A 20,857-nucleotide genomic window follows, 5' to 3' on the forward strand; every position below is an offset into this window, starting at 1 on the left:
TCAATTAAACCCTGCCTAAACCGGACACGAAGAGACGATTTACGTGGCTGGGACACATATTCCGGATGCCGCCAAAGAGTGCGGCACTTCATACCCTTGTGGCACAGCCTCAAGGGTTTCGTCGCCGTGGCCGGCCCTCCCTCACCCTGCAGCGATGCTACAAAAGCAACCTACGTGCTGCAGGATTGACATGGCGGGAGGCGCAGGAGTTGGCGATGGACCGAGGGAAGTGGCGCCAACTTGTGCGTGCCCTATGCCCCAATGTTGGGACGTGACAGGGTGGAAGAAGAAGAAGAAGAAGAAGCCGGACTATAATAGAAAAATATTCTTCTATCTTTTATGGATTGGTTTAAACTCACTAACACTATCTGCAATTTATAGTCCTAGTTCAGTGAAAATAAATAAAGTGACGTATGACTGACAAAGTCAGCGCTATTTTTGTTCGATCTCCACAGTGTACCTCCACCCTTTGGTACTGCTATATACCCACCAAGTACTTCTTTGTTTCTTTTCACATTATTTATCCATTCATAAAATAGAAAATTCGTATCTTTCTAGCCAGCCAATTAATAATAGACACATTATTAATTGTCAAACTAAATTTCTGTATTTTTCTGAAATTATTATAGCTACGTTGTCAAATGGTTGCTTAGGTCTTCTTTACAAGATATAATACAATATAATTAACGTCTAAGGTTAACCTTTTGTATGCCTCATGATATTAATATGGCAGTATTTGACAAGCCGCAGATTTTTAATGACACACGTTGAATGTAGAGCAAAGCTCTTACTAAAATTTCATTATTATTCAAACAGATGTCACTGTGTGTTTAATTTTTTAGATTATGCATATCAATCGACAGTGGCTAGTAATTTGAGATTTAAAGTCGGACAATATAACTCGCGAAATTTGTATGTGTGGCCTGTCAATCACGGCCTTGTAAAACGAGAAACTTGCTAAAGGCATAGAAAAATAGACAATAAAAAACCAGTTAATAAAAGACATTGTGACAAAAATTATTCTTTATTATATTTACAAAATCGTTATATTATGTGTGAGAAAAATATTTACGATACCAAAAATTAACTCAAGTCTTAGAACCCATGTTGTTTGGAACCTGAAATAAATAAGCATTGTATTAAAAATGGTTACATGTAAATTGTACATAAAACATTTCATCGTAGGACAGTTCGCCATGAGCTTTCTTATCGGAAAGAGATGACCATATACTACATGGTCTCCAATTTTATTAGATCTAATATGAACATTAATTCAATTTTCATGGCTGATTTTGGCAAAAAAATGAAACAAGAATGAAAACCTAACCTAACATAACCTAACAAATAATCTAGTATATCGGCTATTTTCAAAATTTTTTTACTGCTGGCTTCTTGTAAAGTATAAACCGACATGAACCGTGTTTTATTTAGACATGAATTTTATGTCAGTACTATATGACCCATTCCGATACAACATTTCACCATGAAGTGTGATTAAAAATTACATAACCAAGAAAAAATGATACGACTTACAGAAATATGGACCATCTGTGTCCACAGTCCATTGTTTGAAGCATCACATATCATGATAGAACAATATTGTAATGAGTCTTTCCATACCATAAAATAATTGATAAGATAACGGAATACAGTAAAACCTCTACTTTATGGTTTCCTTACACAGAATTACATAGCTTAGGAAGTTTTAGTTTTTTATTGAATACATATAAAATTAGCATAATGGTGCTTAATTTAAAGAACACAGAACAATGTTTTACTTATTTAAATTATCATTATTTCATTAGAAGAGTTTACCGCCAATATTTAAAAACTTTTTATCCATTTTCTAGACCTCGTAACTGAGGATAATGACCCGCATTATGTGTCCCGGCTAGCCCTATTGAGTCATGAATATTTATCACCACGGTTGTCTGATTGGCCGTCCAAAAGACTTGTATGTGAGGCGTCTAATTACAAAAAGCGACAAGTCCACAATTCAATACTTTCGGGAAACAACGTTTTTATGTTTCAAGCTTCAATTATTTGTTTTAACGTGAGATTATTTTTTCCGTTGTATTCAATGTCGAAATTAGAACCAAATGGCAATTTGTTTCAGCCGATAAACTCTTAAATGTAATAAATATAGGCAAAATCAAATTGGACATAGCGCTATTTGTACCTCACTTTTTAATTTACTCCGCATAAGGCACATATTTCCGTGGAACTGTCATGAGTTTACCAGATGCTACAGCATGGGAGATGCCCTTTTCAATATTGAACGTTCCCTTATTGGTTGACTTAAACACGCGAGAAATCAACCAAGCTTTAAATAATATGAAACACGGACTTGGCGCTTTTTGTAATAAATTGACACAAAATATTTTTTTTGTCGCATTTTGGAATTTATAGATCCATACATAATGTGTAAAATTATACAAAGATTACGTGCGTGTTTTTTCTCGATTTTGACCAAATGTGGACATCGCTTTTTGGAATAAGACGCCTCATGTCAGAAACCCCATTAAGACGAGCATAATTAATTGTTAAATTACAGAATCCTGGCGGACAAACGACATTAATAATTTTCCTTGCTAATCATCTATTTCAGTTCTTACTGATTTTGAGTTACATATAGTACTAGATATCGGTAGCGAAGGGTGGAGGTAGGCTGTTAAGATCTGCCAAAAATAGTGCACATTAAACTTTGTCAGTCATATGTATTTTTTTATTGAACTAAGACTACAATTTACAGATGGTCTCGGTTAGTTTTTAAAAATAAATTAAACCCTGCCTAAACCGAACCATGAACCATAATAGTTTTGATATATTTTGGGCGATACGACAAAATTGTGCACACTTCTCATTCATACTTATTTGTTATGAATTAAGAATACATATTTCAAATATTGTTGGTATATTTTTTTAAATTCAATTAACCCCCGCCAAACCAAACTATAATTGATAAAAAATATTATCCTATCTATAAAATATCCAAAGTTATGTATGATTTAATTGCATGATTTTTGATATTTTATAGATAGTATTTTTTGACTATTATTTATTATGGCTCGGATACGCAGGGTTTAATTGAATTTTAAAAATGAGCCAACATCATCTGTAAATTGTAGTATTATTTCAATGAAAACAAATATGTACGTATGACTGACAAAGTTTAGTGTGCACTATGTATGGCGGAATTTAACAGCCTACCTCCACCCTTCGCCACTGCTGGATATAAAATAACATATTATTACTTTACGTAACAACGAAACTTTCAAAAAATTCAACAAATAAAAGATGCTTCAATATGCATCTCCTGAAAACACATTCTTGTTAATGCCATTGGAATATAAATTAGTTGTGTATAAGGCCGGGAATATACGGGCAACTTCATGTTGCTGCTGCCGACAGTGGCAACTCGAATATCCCCAATTTTTCATACAAAACTCATAATGGACACACAACTCACTGCTGCCGACCTCGGCAGCTGCAGTCGACGCGCAGCCCGGAACCGCTGAGTTGCGGCAGTTAATTTGTCGCCATGTCAAACATACACTCGGCAGCGCTGGCTGCCCGGTATAGCAACTCAGCCCCTCCCACCTCTCTCACCGCCTGGCGCCTAGTCATGCGCACCGTTATTCCAGTCCGAGTTTTTGTCAAATATGGACGACAATAATTTTGACACGGACACTTTTATAAGTGACATTAAAAATGCCAGAGTGCATTTGGAATCTAAAATGTGATTTATTTGTAAAATATGCCGTTTAAAATGTGCTGTAGTTGCATAAATAGAGTGTGAAATTCACCATGTCCAGCCCTTTGAGACATGATAAAATGTATCCAAAATCTGCTAGTTTTTCTACATCTTCTTTTACGTACTAAAAGCACAAGCAACAACACTTTCATAAACAACACAGCTTCTCCTTCAACATTCATTTTGGATATGAGTCGACATTCGTTCGTAAACTCCAGCTGCCGCTGACACATTTGCTGCCAAGCACAGCAGCATGAGTTGCCTTGGTCAGCAGCTCGTTTGCTGCCGATCACGGGAGCACGAGTTGCTGTAGTCAGCTGCTTGTTTGCTGCCAGCAGCAGCAACACGGAGTCGCTCGTATATTCCCGGCCTAAGATACATTTCTTTGGTCCTAAGAGGCCGAAATGATAAAAGAATGTAATACAATAACAATAAAACTTTACATTTTGATAAAATACAAAATACGTATTTCATAAATACATTAACCGTTAGCCGGCTCGCACATCTAAACTCATCTCGTCTGCAACACAGCCATAAATCAAACCTTGTAGTAATGTCGCATTCGTATTGTATAGTGGCAGCGCACATAGGCAACTAGCGACAGTGACGATCACAACCTCTCGAAACGCCAAAAAAAAATGTCATTGCACAAAAATGCCATCAGATGCTAAATCATTATGTATTGGTAGGTAGTGCAGAAATCGTTTGGAGTGGTTTCTCCTTGTATAATCATATATACACGGATATTTCTCAATCTCTTGGACGAAGTAAATATTGGTGCACTCGTCGTGTCATTTTGAACGCGGGTAGGTAGGAGATGAAGAAGAACAGGCAAGCCAGGTTGAAATTCTCTTCTGGCATCCGTAGCACGCGGTCGAGCAAGGTCCTGGACCTTGGACCTTGGAACTAGCTTGGACACGTGCTCCGGATGCCAGAAGAGAATTTAAACCTGGCATGCCTGTTCTTTAAGCCAACTGGATTCCGGCGTCCTGGAATCCCGCTAAATACTATCTATAGAGTGTATACGGCGGAGCTACAGGATGCTGGTTGGTTTGACCTGGAACGATGCAAGAAGACTGGCGAGCGACAGGGATTCTTGGAGGCGCCTCGTGGTGTCCATATGCTCCAACTAAGAGGCGGATATGGCCGAAGAAGAAGAAGGTAGGAGATACTGCGACCGGTGAATTTGACGTTTGAATTACAATTGGCTGACTTGTAGCGGTTTACGCATGCGCAACTGCAACACGGAGGACAAGCTACATGCAGCACGAGTCATGTGAAATTTGTTGCAAGTGACACCAATTTTTCTTCAAACTAAAATGTTGCATTCCATCAGTGCGTGGATCTCCATTAGGTAACGTGTGTTTTGTGAATACCATAAGTGACATCGACATATTTCGATGTATTGCAGTCGAGACGAGTTTAGATGTGCGAGCCGGCTAAAGTAACTACCATAAGTCCTAATTGTGACATTATGTAGAAATTTATGTTTACATATATCTTTCAATGGTTTGAATGTGAATTTTTAGAATAGATAAGATTAATTGGCTAACCCGGCAGTCTATACTCATATGGCACACATCATTGTCAGTGCCACGGCACCTGTCCAGGGTTGGTGATGATTCCCAGTTTATAGTACCGGGCGGTGGTGTTATTAGACCCTGACGAGGGTACGGAAGGAGGAAGAGGCGGCGCAGGAGAGTGTGAAGAGGGGAAGTTGTTTGCTTGAATAGCCGATGACGTCTCGCCACGAAGGACTCCTGCACAGATCCACTGGCGCTGGTATTGCACTAAAAGAAAATAAATTACTGTCATTAAATGTATTGATTCCAAAAAATTTGGACTCTAGGTAGGAATTTTAAGCGCGAAATATATCACGTGACGTCACAGTAAGCTGCCGCTACAGATAAAGGGTCTATAATGTCGTTTTTCTTGGTGTTAAAAATTTTATTAGACTGATGCAATGAGATCACCTCACATTGTACTCCACTGCATCGACACCTGCATGACTCAATGAACGTTTTTTATCATTTTCTACATGCCTACACATTTTTGATTCATATCAAAATCAGCAGTTGGAACTATGTATTTTCTATAAGAATGTTGTTTATTATCTATGGTCTGCAGGTTGGGTTCTGTTCAAAAAAAATTGTCTATGGATATAATATCACAGGTAATTTTAACGTACGCACACGTAGAAACTGTTAAAATTGATTGAAATTAGCATGAATAATAATTCAAAATACTAATACATTCATCATTGAATTTACCGAGGTGATCATTCAAAATATTCTGCGAAATGACGATACCATAAACTAAATTTGTCACCGTGACATTGACGTGACATGCATCTCAATTTGATCACAGCTTTACACGTATTTCATATTAGGGATATTAAAGGCAGTTCAATTTTCGAATCAAACGATTGTACGTGTAGTTGTATTGGTAACATGTTTATTATTTTATTCTTCTATTGGCAGCCCCAAAAATGGTCAATGTATTGCTTTTGGCTGCCTACATAAAATTGATATGGGAATAATTCTTTCCACATGTATTTATAGATAAATTTTATATTTAAATGTCTGCTTTGATAAGGCAAAAATTAAACAACACACGATGATGTACCTACATGTTATATTGTGTTCTTCTTAAGGTTAGTAGCCCGCCATATTATTTTGGGATAATACAAACTTTCGTCAATTCAAAACATAGAATCAATAATCTAGTTTACAATGTACGACAGCAAAACATGTCCACAAATATTAGACTTAATTTAAACTATTAGTGCCTGTACACGTGGCAACAATAGTGTGTAAATTAAACTATTGCGATAATAACTGTTTATACGTAATAGTACTGATTGTCTCGCCAATCTCATTCTTCAAACGCAAGATACGTTGTTGTCACAAATACGATACTGAAAGATGTATATACTTTTCCATAGACGGACTGTGGCATCATCTCCTGAAGAAGCAAGCAGCGTGCCAGTGACGTTCCAGCAAACTCTCCAGGCGGGAGCCCCGTGCTGGTCCAGCGCCGCTGCCACTTCTGATAAGTATCTACCGCCACCTTCCCTGAAACAATTCAATCCAATACATTTATTTAATGTTTTAAATCTCTCATATCGATGAAAAAGAAAATAACTACAGTTCACCCTCATCGCAAGAGACATGTTTTGGAAACAGTCGCAATAAGCGAAATTTCGCAATCAATGGGAGATTTGAAAAACAAAACAATTTAAAATATGTACATAATTAATTTTGTTCCACGTTAAATAGAGATAGGATAAAAGCTAATCAAGAGCTAAGACCCCGCATGACAATATAATATATCTATGATGGCCAGAAAATATAGACTTATAGAAATACAATAGACTTACGGTTTTAGAGAGAGAATGCGTACGTCATTGGTAGCTATGGCCAGCAAATGATAGGAGCGTCCTAGATTGGGAGCAAAGGCCAAGTCGTGGACGGGTTCGGTGAGCTGTGGCCAAGATCCGGTGGGCTCCACACGCGACCAGCACCGGGCGCCTTCGCTGTACTCTAGGAGGACTATGCGGCCCGCTTCTGAACTACCAGCAGCTACCATCGGTGGATGTGCTCTGAAAATAATTACATTTCAAATATAATAATTAAGCCGCATCATGCATTTAATGTTGAAGCAATGTATCCTAAAAGATATGTTATAAATACCATTTACGAGTAAATCATTATATGAGAAATATTGATACATTTTAATTTGAGAGTTTTAAATTACTCCATTGAAGGCAAACTTGTTATTGTAGTTAGAAAGACATACTAATACAGCGATTTCCAAACTGGGAGGCGCGAAAATTTTAACACAATTCACTTAAAACCAGAATCCATATTTTCATACAGTGAAAGTGACGTGACAAATATCTATTTGAATATGTAGATGTTGAATTTATTTAAAATTGAAGAAAAAATTAATGTAGCCACAGGTTTGCAGTTTGCAAATGCATAGTTTATAAAACGGCCGCTAGTTACAATCTATACAAAAAAACAGTCCTATAAAAGGTTGTTTGAAAACCTGTCTGAAAATATGGAGACAAATTTTATAATACCTCACTTCTACACTATTGTGAAGCGCGCTGGCTATCTCGTGAAAAAATTAAGTCTGAATAAAAGGGTCAAAACATAATGTTGAAATTTGACGCAAGTTTGTTTAGGAACGATAATTTTGTTGTATTTGGTTGAAATTTAAAAAAATGAGTGAATAAATCAATTCAAGGACGACTAATGCATTCACTGATTTAAAAAGTCAAAGTGAAGGCATTCATAAAAATTTGGAGCTTTGGAAATCAAAATTACAAAAAAAATAAGTTCACCATGTATCCACATTTAAATTATTTCTTCGCCAGATATATATTGAAGCAAACAAAATCTATTTACTGAGGTCTTGGTTAGTTTGATAATGCACTTTTAACACTGCGGCGCTATTCTGTTTCAGGGCTATTAAATATTTTAAATATGTGGTTGAAAGATCCCGATCTTGGGGCCCGCTTCAGGATGTGGGGCCTATGATAGAATCCATTTGTCAATGAACGATGATAAATTTGGATTCACTACTATTGAAATTGATTGTGCTAATAAACAAGCACATTCATCGCATGAAAAACAAATTAATTTAAAAATAAATATATAAGTAGGTACTTAGTAAAACCTTGTTTATTTTTTTTCATTTTTGTACTACTACATTGTTGACTATTTAAAAAGTTGTCTGTATTATTTAATGAAATAAAGGGGGGGAGGCGCCAAGATTAGTTTTTTTTTAAAAGGGAGGCGTAGTAACATAAAGTTTGGAAACCACTGTACTAATATGTACATAATAATATGAATACGTGTATTAATTAAGGCGTTAAGTACCAAAAACATAAAAACTGACATTTTTATAGAAAAATGTTCTACATACCAACGCCAATAACATCAACTATAGTCTATGTGCCTCAAGCAAGTCAAAAAAATACAGCAAAATAATTAAACCTGTCGACGTTGTAAGTCCGTTGGCGTGTTTTATTTATAATGGTGTAAGTAGCACTGCAGTGGTCAACGGCATTCAATATAAAATAGCTGACGATGGTGTGTTGACACTTGCGAGTTCTTAATACCTAAAATTATAGAAGCTGCCGTGATTGCTTCACACTGTAAAACTACATTTTTCAAAAGGTCTGCTTCATGAAATTTTACTGCAATGACTCGGTATTTTGTAACTACAGGCAATACTACTTTTTGGTACTTAGAGCCTTATTTAATACACGTATTCATATATGTAACAACATTGATATAACTCTTATGTATATAATGTTTGAGACTTTCATGGTTGTCTGTTATCGTAATAGATTTTTGGGTTGTCACCGCGTGGTCTTCCTTCTTCTTTCCTCGACATTTCGGGCTTGTTGCAGAGGCCATTCTCGAGAGATGATGTATTGAAGTGTATGTAAGTATGTCGATAAGGGATCTGTTTAGCTAAGAACAAAAGTTACTCAGAGAATAAAAAACTACTGTTGACTGTGTCAGTTATGGCAGATTGAATATTGGATTTTGCTGAAACTGCCAGAAACCATGGAAACATGTCAATTAAATTGAAACCGCATCCATCGAATCCCACCCAATATGCTTTACCAATATTCAGCCATACCTATTGGTATGGGCCCTATTATCATTACCTAATTTAAATGAAAATCAACCTCACTAACCAAATAACTATCAAAAAATATAAATTATGTTGTATACTTGTGCCATCACAATATGTAATATGTAGAGACCGGATTATATGCATTTGCATAAATTTAGCCTGTTCTCACCGGTTATTGCATATTTTACCTAAAATCTAGTGATGATGCATATTTTCGCTATATTTTATATTTCAAGGCCATCAAAGGTACAGTAAATGACTTCGATAGTACAGAGACTACGGCAGTTTGTCAGTCGAAGGAAGCGTTGTATAAAAAAACATAGCTGTGATAAGCACTCATTTTTCCCACATACTGTGAGTATTAAAAAGCTTGAAACTCAAGGTTTGGCGTTGACTGAATCTATACAGTTATTGAATAAAATCCGCCAAATGAACTCTGCATTGCCACAGGTATTCCCGCGTAAACTTAACCATAATTGAACAATAAACCGGGCTTTGAACCTTTGTGTCAAATTAATAGTTTTATCAATGGGATGGGTGAACTTTTGCCAGAAACAATAAGTGCTAACATAGCACCCAAATTCAAATACTGCGCAGTTACCTCAATGGAAGTGAAACGGTCCTTTTCTAGATATATATATATTTAGAGTGATCGAAGACACAATCTTACTACTGAAAATTTGGAACAGTACCTGATTGTTAACGTTTACAAGAGTAACAAAATGTTAACTAACTGTTAATTAATAATAAATTAATTACTTACTAATTGTGTGCTGATTTTGAAATAAAAAAACTAAAAATTACTATTTTTTTATTATTTAATGTTGCATAATTTAAGCATTTTTCATGCATATAATCCGGTCTCTAGGAATATGATAGCTATAGACCAATATCACGTCTTCTACGCCAGAGCGCTGCATGCGCTAACACTGTTACATCACATGATTTTTGAACGCTGATACTACTCCCACGTCCACAATGGCTGAGTGGCTTAGGCATCGGCTTATAATGTCGTGGGTCCCAGGATCGAATCCTGGGTCTGGCAAATACACATATTGTTTTTCAATTTGTGTTTAGAGTCAGAGTATGGACCTAATAACTTGAGCAAGTGGCTAACATACGTTTCTTGTAAAAACAAAAGTCTATTCTAAAATAAATGAAAATATAATTAATATTAAATTCTACAGGTTTTTTTAAAAAGGTTTGTCGATAGCTATTTCGGTTGTAACACTATTATCAAGACTATTCAGATAAGCCGTTGGCCTTTGCTTAAATACTATACGCATAGATAGAGACAGAATACATTTTCTTATTCGTTCAAACAATATTACGACTTTGTATACTTATTATTAATTGTAACACTATTATTACTTTGAAACCCTAAGTGGGTTTTTTAATGGATATCAAAATTTACAAAATTTATCGAAGGTACGGTGTTCAAGTGCTTTGGTTATTTCTTGACATTATTAATCAATTAAAATATTATTAGTATAATGTTGTTAATCATGCGCTTAAATTATATTTAATAGTGGCGACGAATGCATTACCAAATTTTCATTAATTATGTGATTACTTTTTTACAAATCCATTGCTTATCACGGCATTATTTCAGCAATATTTTAATTGATTAATAATGTCAAGACATAACCAAAGCACTTGAACACCGTACCTTCAATAAATTTTGTAAATTTTGATATCCATTAAAAAACCCACTTAGGGTTTCAAAGTATTAATAGTATTACAATTAATAATAAGTATACAAAGTCATAATATTGTTTGAACGAATAAGAAAATATATTCTGTCTCTATCTATGCGTATAGTATTTAAGCAAAGGCCAACGGCTTATCTGAATAGTCTTGATAATGGTGTTACAACCAAAATAGCTATCGACAAACCTTTTTAAAAAAACCTGTAGAATTTAATATTAATTATATTTTCATTTATTTTAAAATGGAATTCTACCAAGTAAATGCTAACTCAATTAATTAAAAAATCTATTCATACAAATATCCACTCCTATTGGGTATTGGGTACGATTATCTCTGGTACTATTGGGAGAAATTTAAAGTTTTCCTTTCTGTTTCTGCTTTGTAAATGCAGCCTACCTTACCATTTCCTGCAAAGTCACACCGGCGTCATATTTAAGACTTTACAAAACTCACGAAACAATCCATACTAAATCCAAACTAATAACAGTTTCTTATCATTATAACTCCAGCGTCAGAGAAGACGAGAGAGCTTGGTAGAATTGTAAACTTCTTCAACAGAATTGAACGGCAGGCTTGAACAACAGATCTTTACACAGAGAAGAGATGCTATGACAGCAAGAGGCAGTCAATGCCTCGGTATATTATTTTAAAAAAATGTATAAGAAAATGCAAACCTGGATAAAGACGGGTTCCATGTGAGACAACTAAGCGGGACTTTTGTGGGGATCTCATGCTGTAGGGTCCATTGTGCCAAGTTCATTACATCCGGAGCTTCGTATATTCTGGAATATACGAATACAGAATTATATCAGGGACACGCCATTCTATTAAAAGTGTACAATTTATTATTATCATCATCATATGCCTATTTCATCCATTATTGAATGAAAACCTCATCTAGCTCTCTGCTCCAATCGGATCCTTGTTCTTCACTGTCACTTAATTCTACCGAGCATTAATATTTCACCATTAGCTTGAGACATCAACACTCATGTTACCCAAGTAATTTTGAGAATACGTCTACCTATACCAGTGGTGGCCGAACCGTGGCGCATTGCATCTTTGCGCCTACTTATTCTTTTGAAGTAGGCGCCATAATTGAATCCATCTTCAAATTTTCTGCCTAACCTTCTTTCTAACCTGAATGCTCTCAATTCAAGTCATACAGCCTTCTTACTCATCAGTTCGCCCCATTTTTTTGACAGTTTCCAATAATTATTGTAGGAAGAAAATGAAATTAAAACTGTTCATCTCTCAGTTAGAAAATAAGGACTTGAGTCAATTTCCACACATGAAAGAGCAGAATGAATGTGCTGCGGATAATAGCAATTTGACCAAATATATTGAAAAAATCAAGATATGGCAAAGATCATTTGAAAGTTGTTTTCATGATTTTGCTAAAGAAGAAAACTGCATGCTCACATTTATAAACCCATTTTCACTTAGTGAACAAAATGTAATGCAGATGCCTATTGTACGACAACATCTTCTTGGCTACGTGAAGGAAGGCGCTGTTGTCGACTAAATGGGAGGAGCTTGTTAGTTTATAATGGAAGTGCGGTTAAAAGTGGGAGGAGCATGTTAGTTCACAGTTTTAACACGTAGCCAAGAAGATGTTGCCATAGAGTAATAACATACAAATGTAACCGATTGATTTAAAAACAAAATTCCATATTGAAAATGACATTTGATTAGCTTTTTCCAGATCAAAATGCTTCTGACATAATTAATTTTAAGGCAGAAAAGCTGCTTATGGCGCATCTGAACTCATCTGTGAAAAAAATTGGCGGATTGTATGCAAAAGGTTGGCCACCCCTGACCTATACAGTCACATTTCAAAGGCTTGAAGTCTCAGTGATATTCCTTGGTTTAGCATCCATTCCTTCATGCCATAGAAGAGTATTGGGAGCACATACCAGGGAACCATATTATGCAGTCTCTGCTCTAGTTTGAGGTCTAGATTACTTAGAAAACGTCTCATTTTGATTTATTATAATATCAATTCTTATTTTATGCACAGCAGGTGAAATTTTTGGTATAAAGAATTAAGTTTATGACAAAAATTAATGAAAACAATTTGGAGCTATACCAGAGTTCGCTAAAGATAATCTTTACAAATGTGGCTGACCGAGATGTTATTAAATACTTTACCAAGGGCAGAAAGAATGTGATCATAAACACTATTCAAACCAAAGATCGAAGTCTTATATTGTGCATTTCATATTTGAAAATGTGTGGTTGTATAGGTAATAATGTAAGTTCATTATTTTCTTCTTCTACTGCCATCCCCAAGAACAAAATGGCAGCTCGAATTCTGGTTTGAAGTCTGTTGCCTTATTTACATAACCTACATGCACATTTCTCAGTGTTTTACTTGAAAATTCATCTTAAAAATAATGGTCAATGTATTACTAATGGCTGCCTACATACAATTGACGAATTGGAAATATCTTTTTTAAAAATTCTAAAAATTTTATAATCAAATAAAGTATTCAAGGCTAACTTTCACAATGTCTCCATATAGATTATAGAAGCATATATTATGTAATTAACTATTTGGATAGTGGAATGTTATCTTCAAATGGACCTGCAATGTGAAATCACTTAAAGCTAAAGTTAATCAGCAATCAATGTCTTTGATTCAAACTGAGTATGTATGTGATTTCAATCAAACAAGGCGTAATAGATGGATTAAAGCTCACCTGATAATACCATCAGACGAACACGTGGCTATAAGGAGTCCTAGAGTTTTAGGTCCAAACTTAATATCGGTGACAGAAGTTCTTGAATCAACGAGACTGTTTCGGCGGAGCCATTGTTTCCTACCGCGCTCGGCAGTGCCTGCAGCTTCACCTAAAAATAATACATCGCAAAAAAAATAACAGAGAGAGACCTTTAACAGCTTTAAATACCAAAGGGTGCACATCACGGGAGAAGACATTTTGTAAAAAGAGTTTGATATCCGAATAGGAATTCTTAAGCAATATTCAACTCAATCCAGCATGTCCGAGACCAATGACAACTCATTTACTCTTGCATTCTGACAATGCTGCTTTACGGTAGCAAGTCACGAAACATTACGAAGGCTAAGAGCAATCGTTTACTGACCTTCCAGAACAGATGTTTGTGGCGGATACTGGGTATACGCCGGTATAAGCTTGGAAGTAACAAGGAGATAAGAAAGCGGACCAAGCAGCCTCTCATCATACTGAGAGTGAAGGGGTGACATTGGACCTGGTTTCACCACGTGCTGCGGACGCCTTAAGAGAATTTCAGGTAATTATGCCGCAGATTCCCGCATGAGCTTTTATAACTATTTTTTACGAAAACAGTTTATTCCATGTAGACAATTATATTAAATAGGTACTAACACACCACCACTTTAGCTAGCTCAGTTGTGTATGGTTGTTAACCCGGCCGGCGCCGATGTCACACACCTTGTACAAATCGGCCAAATTCGCAATGCGCATGTGTATAAATCGATGCCACCGCGTCCATATTTATCATACGGGACTGATTTTTTCACGTAAATTTGGCCTGATTTGTCCTTCTCCTGCCACCTATGACATATTTTAAAAGCATTGGTTCTAAATATAAAATAATCACCAAAGTTTCGAACCAATTCGTACGGCCAAGTTTTGCCGGTCGACAGAAATCAGTTTGAACTGCGCGCCGCGACTGCGCAGTATACGACAGACTTTCAACCGAGCGGGCCATTGCGCGGGATTGTATTTATCGCATACAAGTTGAATATTTACCGCAATCGTTGATAAATACTTTTTTTGCTGTCTGGTGTACTTATCACATTAAAACTGGCATGATTAACTATTGAACGTATGATTTTATTTTATCGCGATTTTTAAAATACTTTTTGTACTGTCTACCGTGTCCCATTTTAGTGAATGTGAAAATTAATACTGATATCAATAACTATGGTGTGTGAGTTTAATGGTTTCTGTGATTTGGCGTTTCTTAATACTGTAGTTAAACATTTTAAAAACATTTCATAGTTTTATAGTGCGTAAATATGGAGGAAGAAAATGTGCGTACTAATGAGGAATTGGACTCAGATTATGACATGTCGGAAGAGGAATTGGAACAACATGAGACTGATCATGATGTTGACGATACGGACTCTGACGAGCCAATTGAATTTTTGCGGTCATGGAGAACTGGTCCGTATATTCCAATAGTTCACGAATTCAATGATTGTCGATCTGGCGTGACATCGAACGACTTGGACGAATCCTCTCCCGAATGTCTTTTCTTTGAACATTTTTTGAATAAAAATATAATGTCGGAAATAGTGAACCAAACGAATACATTTTTTAACCATTCGTACAGTGCGGGAGACCTCGGACCGAAATCGCGGTCACACAATTGGACAGACACGTCAGTGCCGGAGTTGTATACATTTTTTGCCGTATCAATGCTGATGACTCGAAATAAGCACACGTCGATAGAGGAACATTGGAGTACCGATCCTTACCTGCATGCAGACATTTTTGGGAAAATAATGGCTAGAAATCGATACCAACTTATTTTACAAATGCTTCATTTTTCTGATCCTAGTGTGACCGCCTCAAATGATAGACTAGCTAAAATTAGATTACTGTTAGAACACACAAGAACAATTTTTAGGGAAACGATGATACCGTATCAGAATCTTTGCATAGATAAGAGCATAATCGTGTTTAAGGGTAGATTAATTTTTAAACAATTCATTCCTTCCAAAAGACATCGATTTGGAATAAAAATGTTTGTGATGTGTGACGTAATGACAGGATATATTATTGACTTTATAATTTATTGTGGGGAAGGGACTGACATACAAGACAATGAAAATCTCGGTATTTCCGGTGCGGTAGTGACAACGCTAATGAAAGACTATATCGGGAAAGGTCACACTTTATGGTGTGATAACTGGTATTCGAGTCCGGCGCTCTTTAAATACCTTCACTCTCACAAAACGAATGCTTGCGGTACAGTGAGAAAAAATCGTAAAGATATGCCAGAGTTCAGCAAACTGAAAAAGGGAGATACCGAGGCTAAGTACAATAGTCCACTTTTGGCTCTGAAATGGCACGATAGGAGGGATGTTCACATGCTATCCACCCTCCACGATGCATCATATGGACCAACGGGAAAAGTGAACTATAGAACTGGCGAAAACATTGAAAAACCAAAATGTGTTATAGATTATAACAAAAATATGGGTACGGTAGATAAGTCCGACATGATGCTTAGCAACTTGTCGTGTATGAGAAAATCGATCAAGTGGTATAAAAAGGTCGCATTCCACATGATCGACTTATATTTATTAAATGCTTTTTATTTATATAAATTTATTAAATCTGACAAAAAAACATTGGGCGATTTTCAACTCTGTGTAATAAAACAACTAGTGGACAAATATTGTGTGAGAATTTCAAATGCACCCCTGCCTAAGCCGACAGCGTCAACTAGCGATAATCCCGTACGATTATTGCCCAAAAGTGCAACGGGACATTTGCCAGAATACATTTTACCGACACAAAATACCGATAAGCCTAGAAGAAGATGTTTCGTATGCGGGAATTTTAAAAAAAATCCGAAAAAAACAAAACTCTCTCGCTATATGTGCCCAACGTGTGATGTTGCGTTATGTCTGTCACCTTGCTTTAAAATATATCACACATCTAAAGAATTTTAAAATAGGTTTATTTTTGTATTTGTTTTTTTTTTTAATATGTGAGTTCGTGTTAATTTATCAATAATATTCAATAAGTGAAGTGTTTGTGTAGTTTAAATATATTAAAAGGGTCCCCTTTATATTTGTTTACGACTCAACCCGAAGACATTAATATGTGATTTATCGATATGCACTTGAAAATTAGTAACGCTCGATTCGTGGGAACGTATGCACAAGTGTCGAAATATTACACACCGCGCAGAGCTCTAACTAGTTGCTACAAAATGGCGACTTGCGGTAAGTTCTTTCAAATTTGGATAGCATTCGTTTGTTCGAGTGTTTCTGATATTATAACTGATTTATTACGGTTTTTTAGTGTGTCGAAATTATCTTAATGGCTTTGGGTTCTCGACTGGAGCTGTGACATATTTTTTATTGCTTTTTTTAGTATAGAACAAAGACGATAATGAAATTCATGCGTAGTTATGGTGCGTCATACGATTTTTGAGGCAGGTGCCGGGTTAAAGATTAAAGATAAAAAAATGTCTGCATTATTGGATTGGAGTGGATAATACAGATATTATAGCAGTAAATAAAAGAGACGATTTTGTGCACTAACGTAGTATTTCTATTATGTAGGTACTTCTTGTTTTTTTTACAATTATATTACTAGAGTTCTATTCTTATTTCTTAGTAATAATTAATGCGGGAGAGTCAACGCGAGTTTGTTTATAACGATGCCAGACATGTATACTGGGCTTTTGACATCTTTCGACTGCTCCCGATGGAGGACTAATGACGACTTCCACTGGCCGCCTTGGCGACGGTTGGCAAAGTCGCTTGGTTTTATTTTTTTTCTTTTTAAGTCGCGTGACCTCTCTCGTAAACGGTTTGATTCTCTCCATAAAATTTGCACGTGTGCATTACATACAAGAGCAATTTCTTAATATTTAAGCCTTCCGAGTATTACATAGAAAGATTCCTTATTCTAATGTTGAGTAAATATATTATAATGTGTTAAAATTCATCTTATTCATTCGCACTGCACAATCAATCCTTGCACACTATTATTCATAATTATTTACATGTTGAATACAGGCTTACATTCTAATTTATACATTTCTATTACAAAGGTCATATCCATTCATCATCATTCATACCACCTGACCAGCTTTTTCATCCAACATTTGAAACATTTTCTGGTGTGCCTCAGGGCTCAAACTTGGGGCCATTGCTGTTCACAATTTTTATAAATGACATAGCATTGGTAATTAAAAATGCTATGTTTTTGTTGTTTGCTGATGACTTGAAACTCTTCATGGAAGTTGTCACCTTGGACGATTGTCATCAACTCCAACTTCATATAGATAATATATTAGATTGGGGCAGGCGTAACAAGCTGGACTTCAATATTGATAAATGCAATGTTTTATCGTTTACTTAAGCCTCATGAGTATTGTTTTTCCAGTATTCGATGTATGGCAGAGTTCTCTCGCCCATATATCTGTAAGAGATCTTGGCATTACGTTTGACAGTAAACTGACGTTTAGTGGTCATATAGATACCATTTGTAAAAAGGCGCTAAAGATGTTGGACTTTGTCTTGCGTACTTTCCGGGTCTTTACGGATGTTACAGTACTAAAAATTATCTATAACTCCTTAGTTAGAAGCAGACTTGAGAGTGGGTCTATCGTTTGGGGCCCGCATCAGTTGAAGTACGGCCTTATGGTGGAGTCCAAAAGAAATTTTTGAGACTCCTTTACTTTCGGCTGTATGGATATTATCTGTGGCTCTATCCGACTAACTTTCTCTTAGGTATGCTTACATACTGTAGCTTAAAATTTAGAAGGGATCTTTATTTAGCTACATATTTTTTCAGACTTATACGCGTCGTAAATGTGAACTCTGCCATTCTTGGTGATGTTGGCTTAGGAATCGAGGGCATCCATTGTTTGCTCTCCCAAGGTGCAGAACTAACCTGCCATTAGTAATGTCAATTGGGAGGGCAATAACCATGTTTAATGAAATCGCTTCAGATATTGATATATTCCACATACGTGAGGGTGAATTTAGTTGGATGTTGTTTTTTAGATAGGGTCTATCAAATTTCACTCTGTGTACTTCCATCTACTTTTATTTTTGTTATTTTATTTTATTTCTTTTCTTATTTTATTACTTATTATTTTATTAACTCACATTTCTCAGTATTTTTATTTTAAAAATTGTTAACACTTATTTTATGTCATGTCGTGAACGCTTTAAATTTATAATTTGTTATGTTCATTATATGTAAAATAAATAAATTTGATTTGATCCACACCTTATATTTACCGCTTTGAAAGCATAAGGCGTGGGACTTACTCCTGAAAATAATCATTTTAACTAATTAAGGATTTAGGGTATAAGTACGGTTCGTTTATCCAAGTGACTATTCGATGATGTAACATGTTTCGGCCTTGCAATTGTTCCATGGTGGATGTTAGTGGAGGACCAACGCCCCAGGGGTGTATCAGTACCTTTTTCTGTCGGCGCAGAAGCTTTTCAATCCAATAATTATTAATGTTAATCCTAAGTAAAAGAGAGATCCAAAAACTTAGAGTAGAACAACGCGGTATGGAGAGGTGCATGCTGGGCATAACGCAAAAGGACAAAAAGAGGAATGAGTGGATAAGGAAGCAGACAAGAGTGTGCGATGTGATAGAGTTCATTAAAAGCCTCAAATGGAGATGGGCTGGACACATTGCTAGAAGAAGAAACAAACGTTGGACGAATTTAGTCATCCAGTGGTATCCAAGAGGTACAAAACATCCGCAAGGTAGACCTAGAGGCCGCTGGATCGATGGAAAGATAAAGTTCTGCGGAAGTACGTGGCAACGCAATGCACAGGACCGAGAGAAGTGGATGCAGCTTGAAGAGGCCTTCATCCACCAGTGGATAGATTCAGGCTGATGATGATGATTATCATACACTAAGATTATATTAGGTTGGGGTAGGTTAGGTTAGGTTTGGTTGGGTTTGGTCAAAAAGAAAGTTATAAAAACTCATGTCCACCTCTGCGGCACATTTACCCAGCTTGTTTACTGACCACTTTCTTCCCAAACGGCGGCTGTCCGATCAAATGAACAAGTGGCCAAAACTTGTCCGAACTCGGGATGCGCCCAGGTCACCTTCCAAACGGAACCGCTGTGAGCTTTCCAACTCGCTGACAACTGCCAGCTTCCTTTAGCATCCTGATCCCAGACCTACAACATAAACATAAATGTCAAATATATTTTATTAAACAATAAAAGTTCACCGATGCCGTATAGTAGAATTGATAGATTGACTCTTTATCGTGTGTTAGCTGTAGATAACATGACACTTATTATTATAATTAATCATTTTGTGATAAGCAATTATTTGTTAATGAAATCGAAAGTTCACATAACCTTAACAAACTGATCGCTGGAGCATGTCGCCATGCGTTCGCCGTAGAAATCGTAAGCCACATCGTGGATCAAATCTTTGTGATCGGCGTTTATTGAGCATGCCTCAAACATTTTAAATGTATATACAGCTAAATGCCGATGTTTAGTTGACCGCCAAACGTGACAGTTGTCAAATCATTTCGTCATAGACCACTATGTATTTCGTTGTCGTTGACTTGTCTATGGTCGTTGACCGTTGTCATTCATTGGTGTTACTATTGCCATCATTATAAAGTTAGGTCAAAGAGATTGAAGGGAGGAGTCCAATACCGCGCGACTAGCATGTCGCATCTCTTCGCGACCGTTTTGATGCCGAGAGATTCCAGTCTCGCCGTCAGCGAGCGGCCATTGAAATACATTAGCTAGATACTGGCTGGAATTTTAGTTTCAGTTCCGACGGACATAAGTTGCGCCGTGGGAGGATGGCCTAACTCAAAGTTTCCAGTCACCGTAAAACAGTGGTACCAACATCATTAGATTCGGTGAAAAATCATATTTTCTTACCAAAATTGGTAGCACTGCGAACAAGTGTCATGCTATAAAAACCATTTACAACCCAAGACGTCAAAAGTACAAGACAAGCAAAATTGAAATAACCTA

At 36.3% G+C, this 20,857-nt stretch overlaps 1 protein-coding gene across 1 annotated transcript; it reads right to left on the reverse strand.

Annotated features, from left to right (window-relative positions):
• Nucleotides 1-997: 997 nt before the first annotated feature.
• On the reverse strand, nucleotides 998-20,427 carry Nup44A (nuclear pore complex protein Nup44A). The gene is made up of 8 exons (XM_085943689.1): nucleotides 20,219-20,427; nucleotides 19,876-20,032; nucleotides 13,822-13,972; nucleotides 11,794-11,901; nucleotides 7,134-7,355; nucleotides 6,689-6,828; nucleotides 5,308-5,544; nucleotides 998-1,118 (listed from the first exon to the last, which is right to left on the reverse strand). The coding sequence occupies exons 1-7, from the start codon at nucleotides 20,327-20,329 to the stop codon at nucleotides 5,342-5,344; spliced, it is 1,092 nt and encodes a 363-aa protein (XP_085799815.1). The 5' UTR covers nucleotides 20,330-20,427; the 3' UTR covers nucleotides 998-1,118; nucleotides 5,308-5,341.
• Between the last annotated feature and the right edge of the window lie 430 nt (nucleotides 20,428-20,857).

The sequence above is a fragment of the Rhyacophila brunnea genome, unplaced genomic scaffold, assembly GCF_057557595.1.
Source record: "Rhyacophila brunnea isolate RB1 unplaced genomic scaffold, BYU_Rbru_1.0 scaffold_16, whole genome shotgun sequence".
Classification (NCBI taxonomy): domain Eukaryota; kingdom Metazoa; phylum Arthropoda; class Insecta; order Trichoptera; family Rhyacophilidae; genus Rhyacophila; species Rhyacophila brunnea.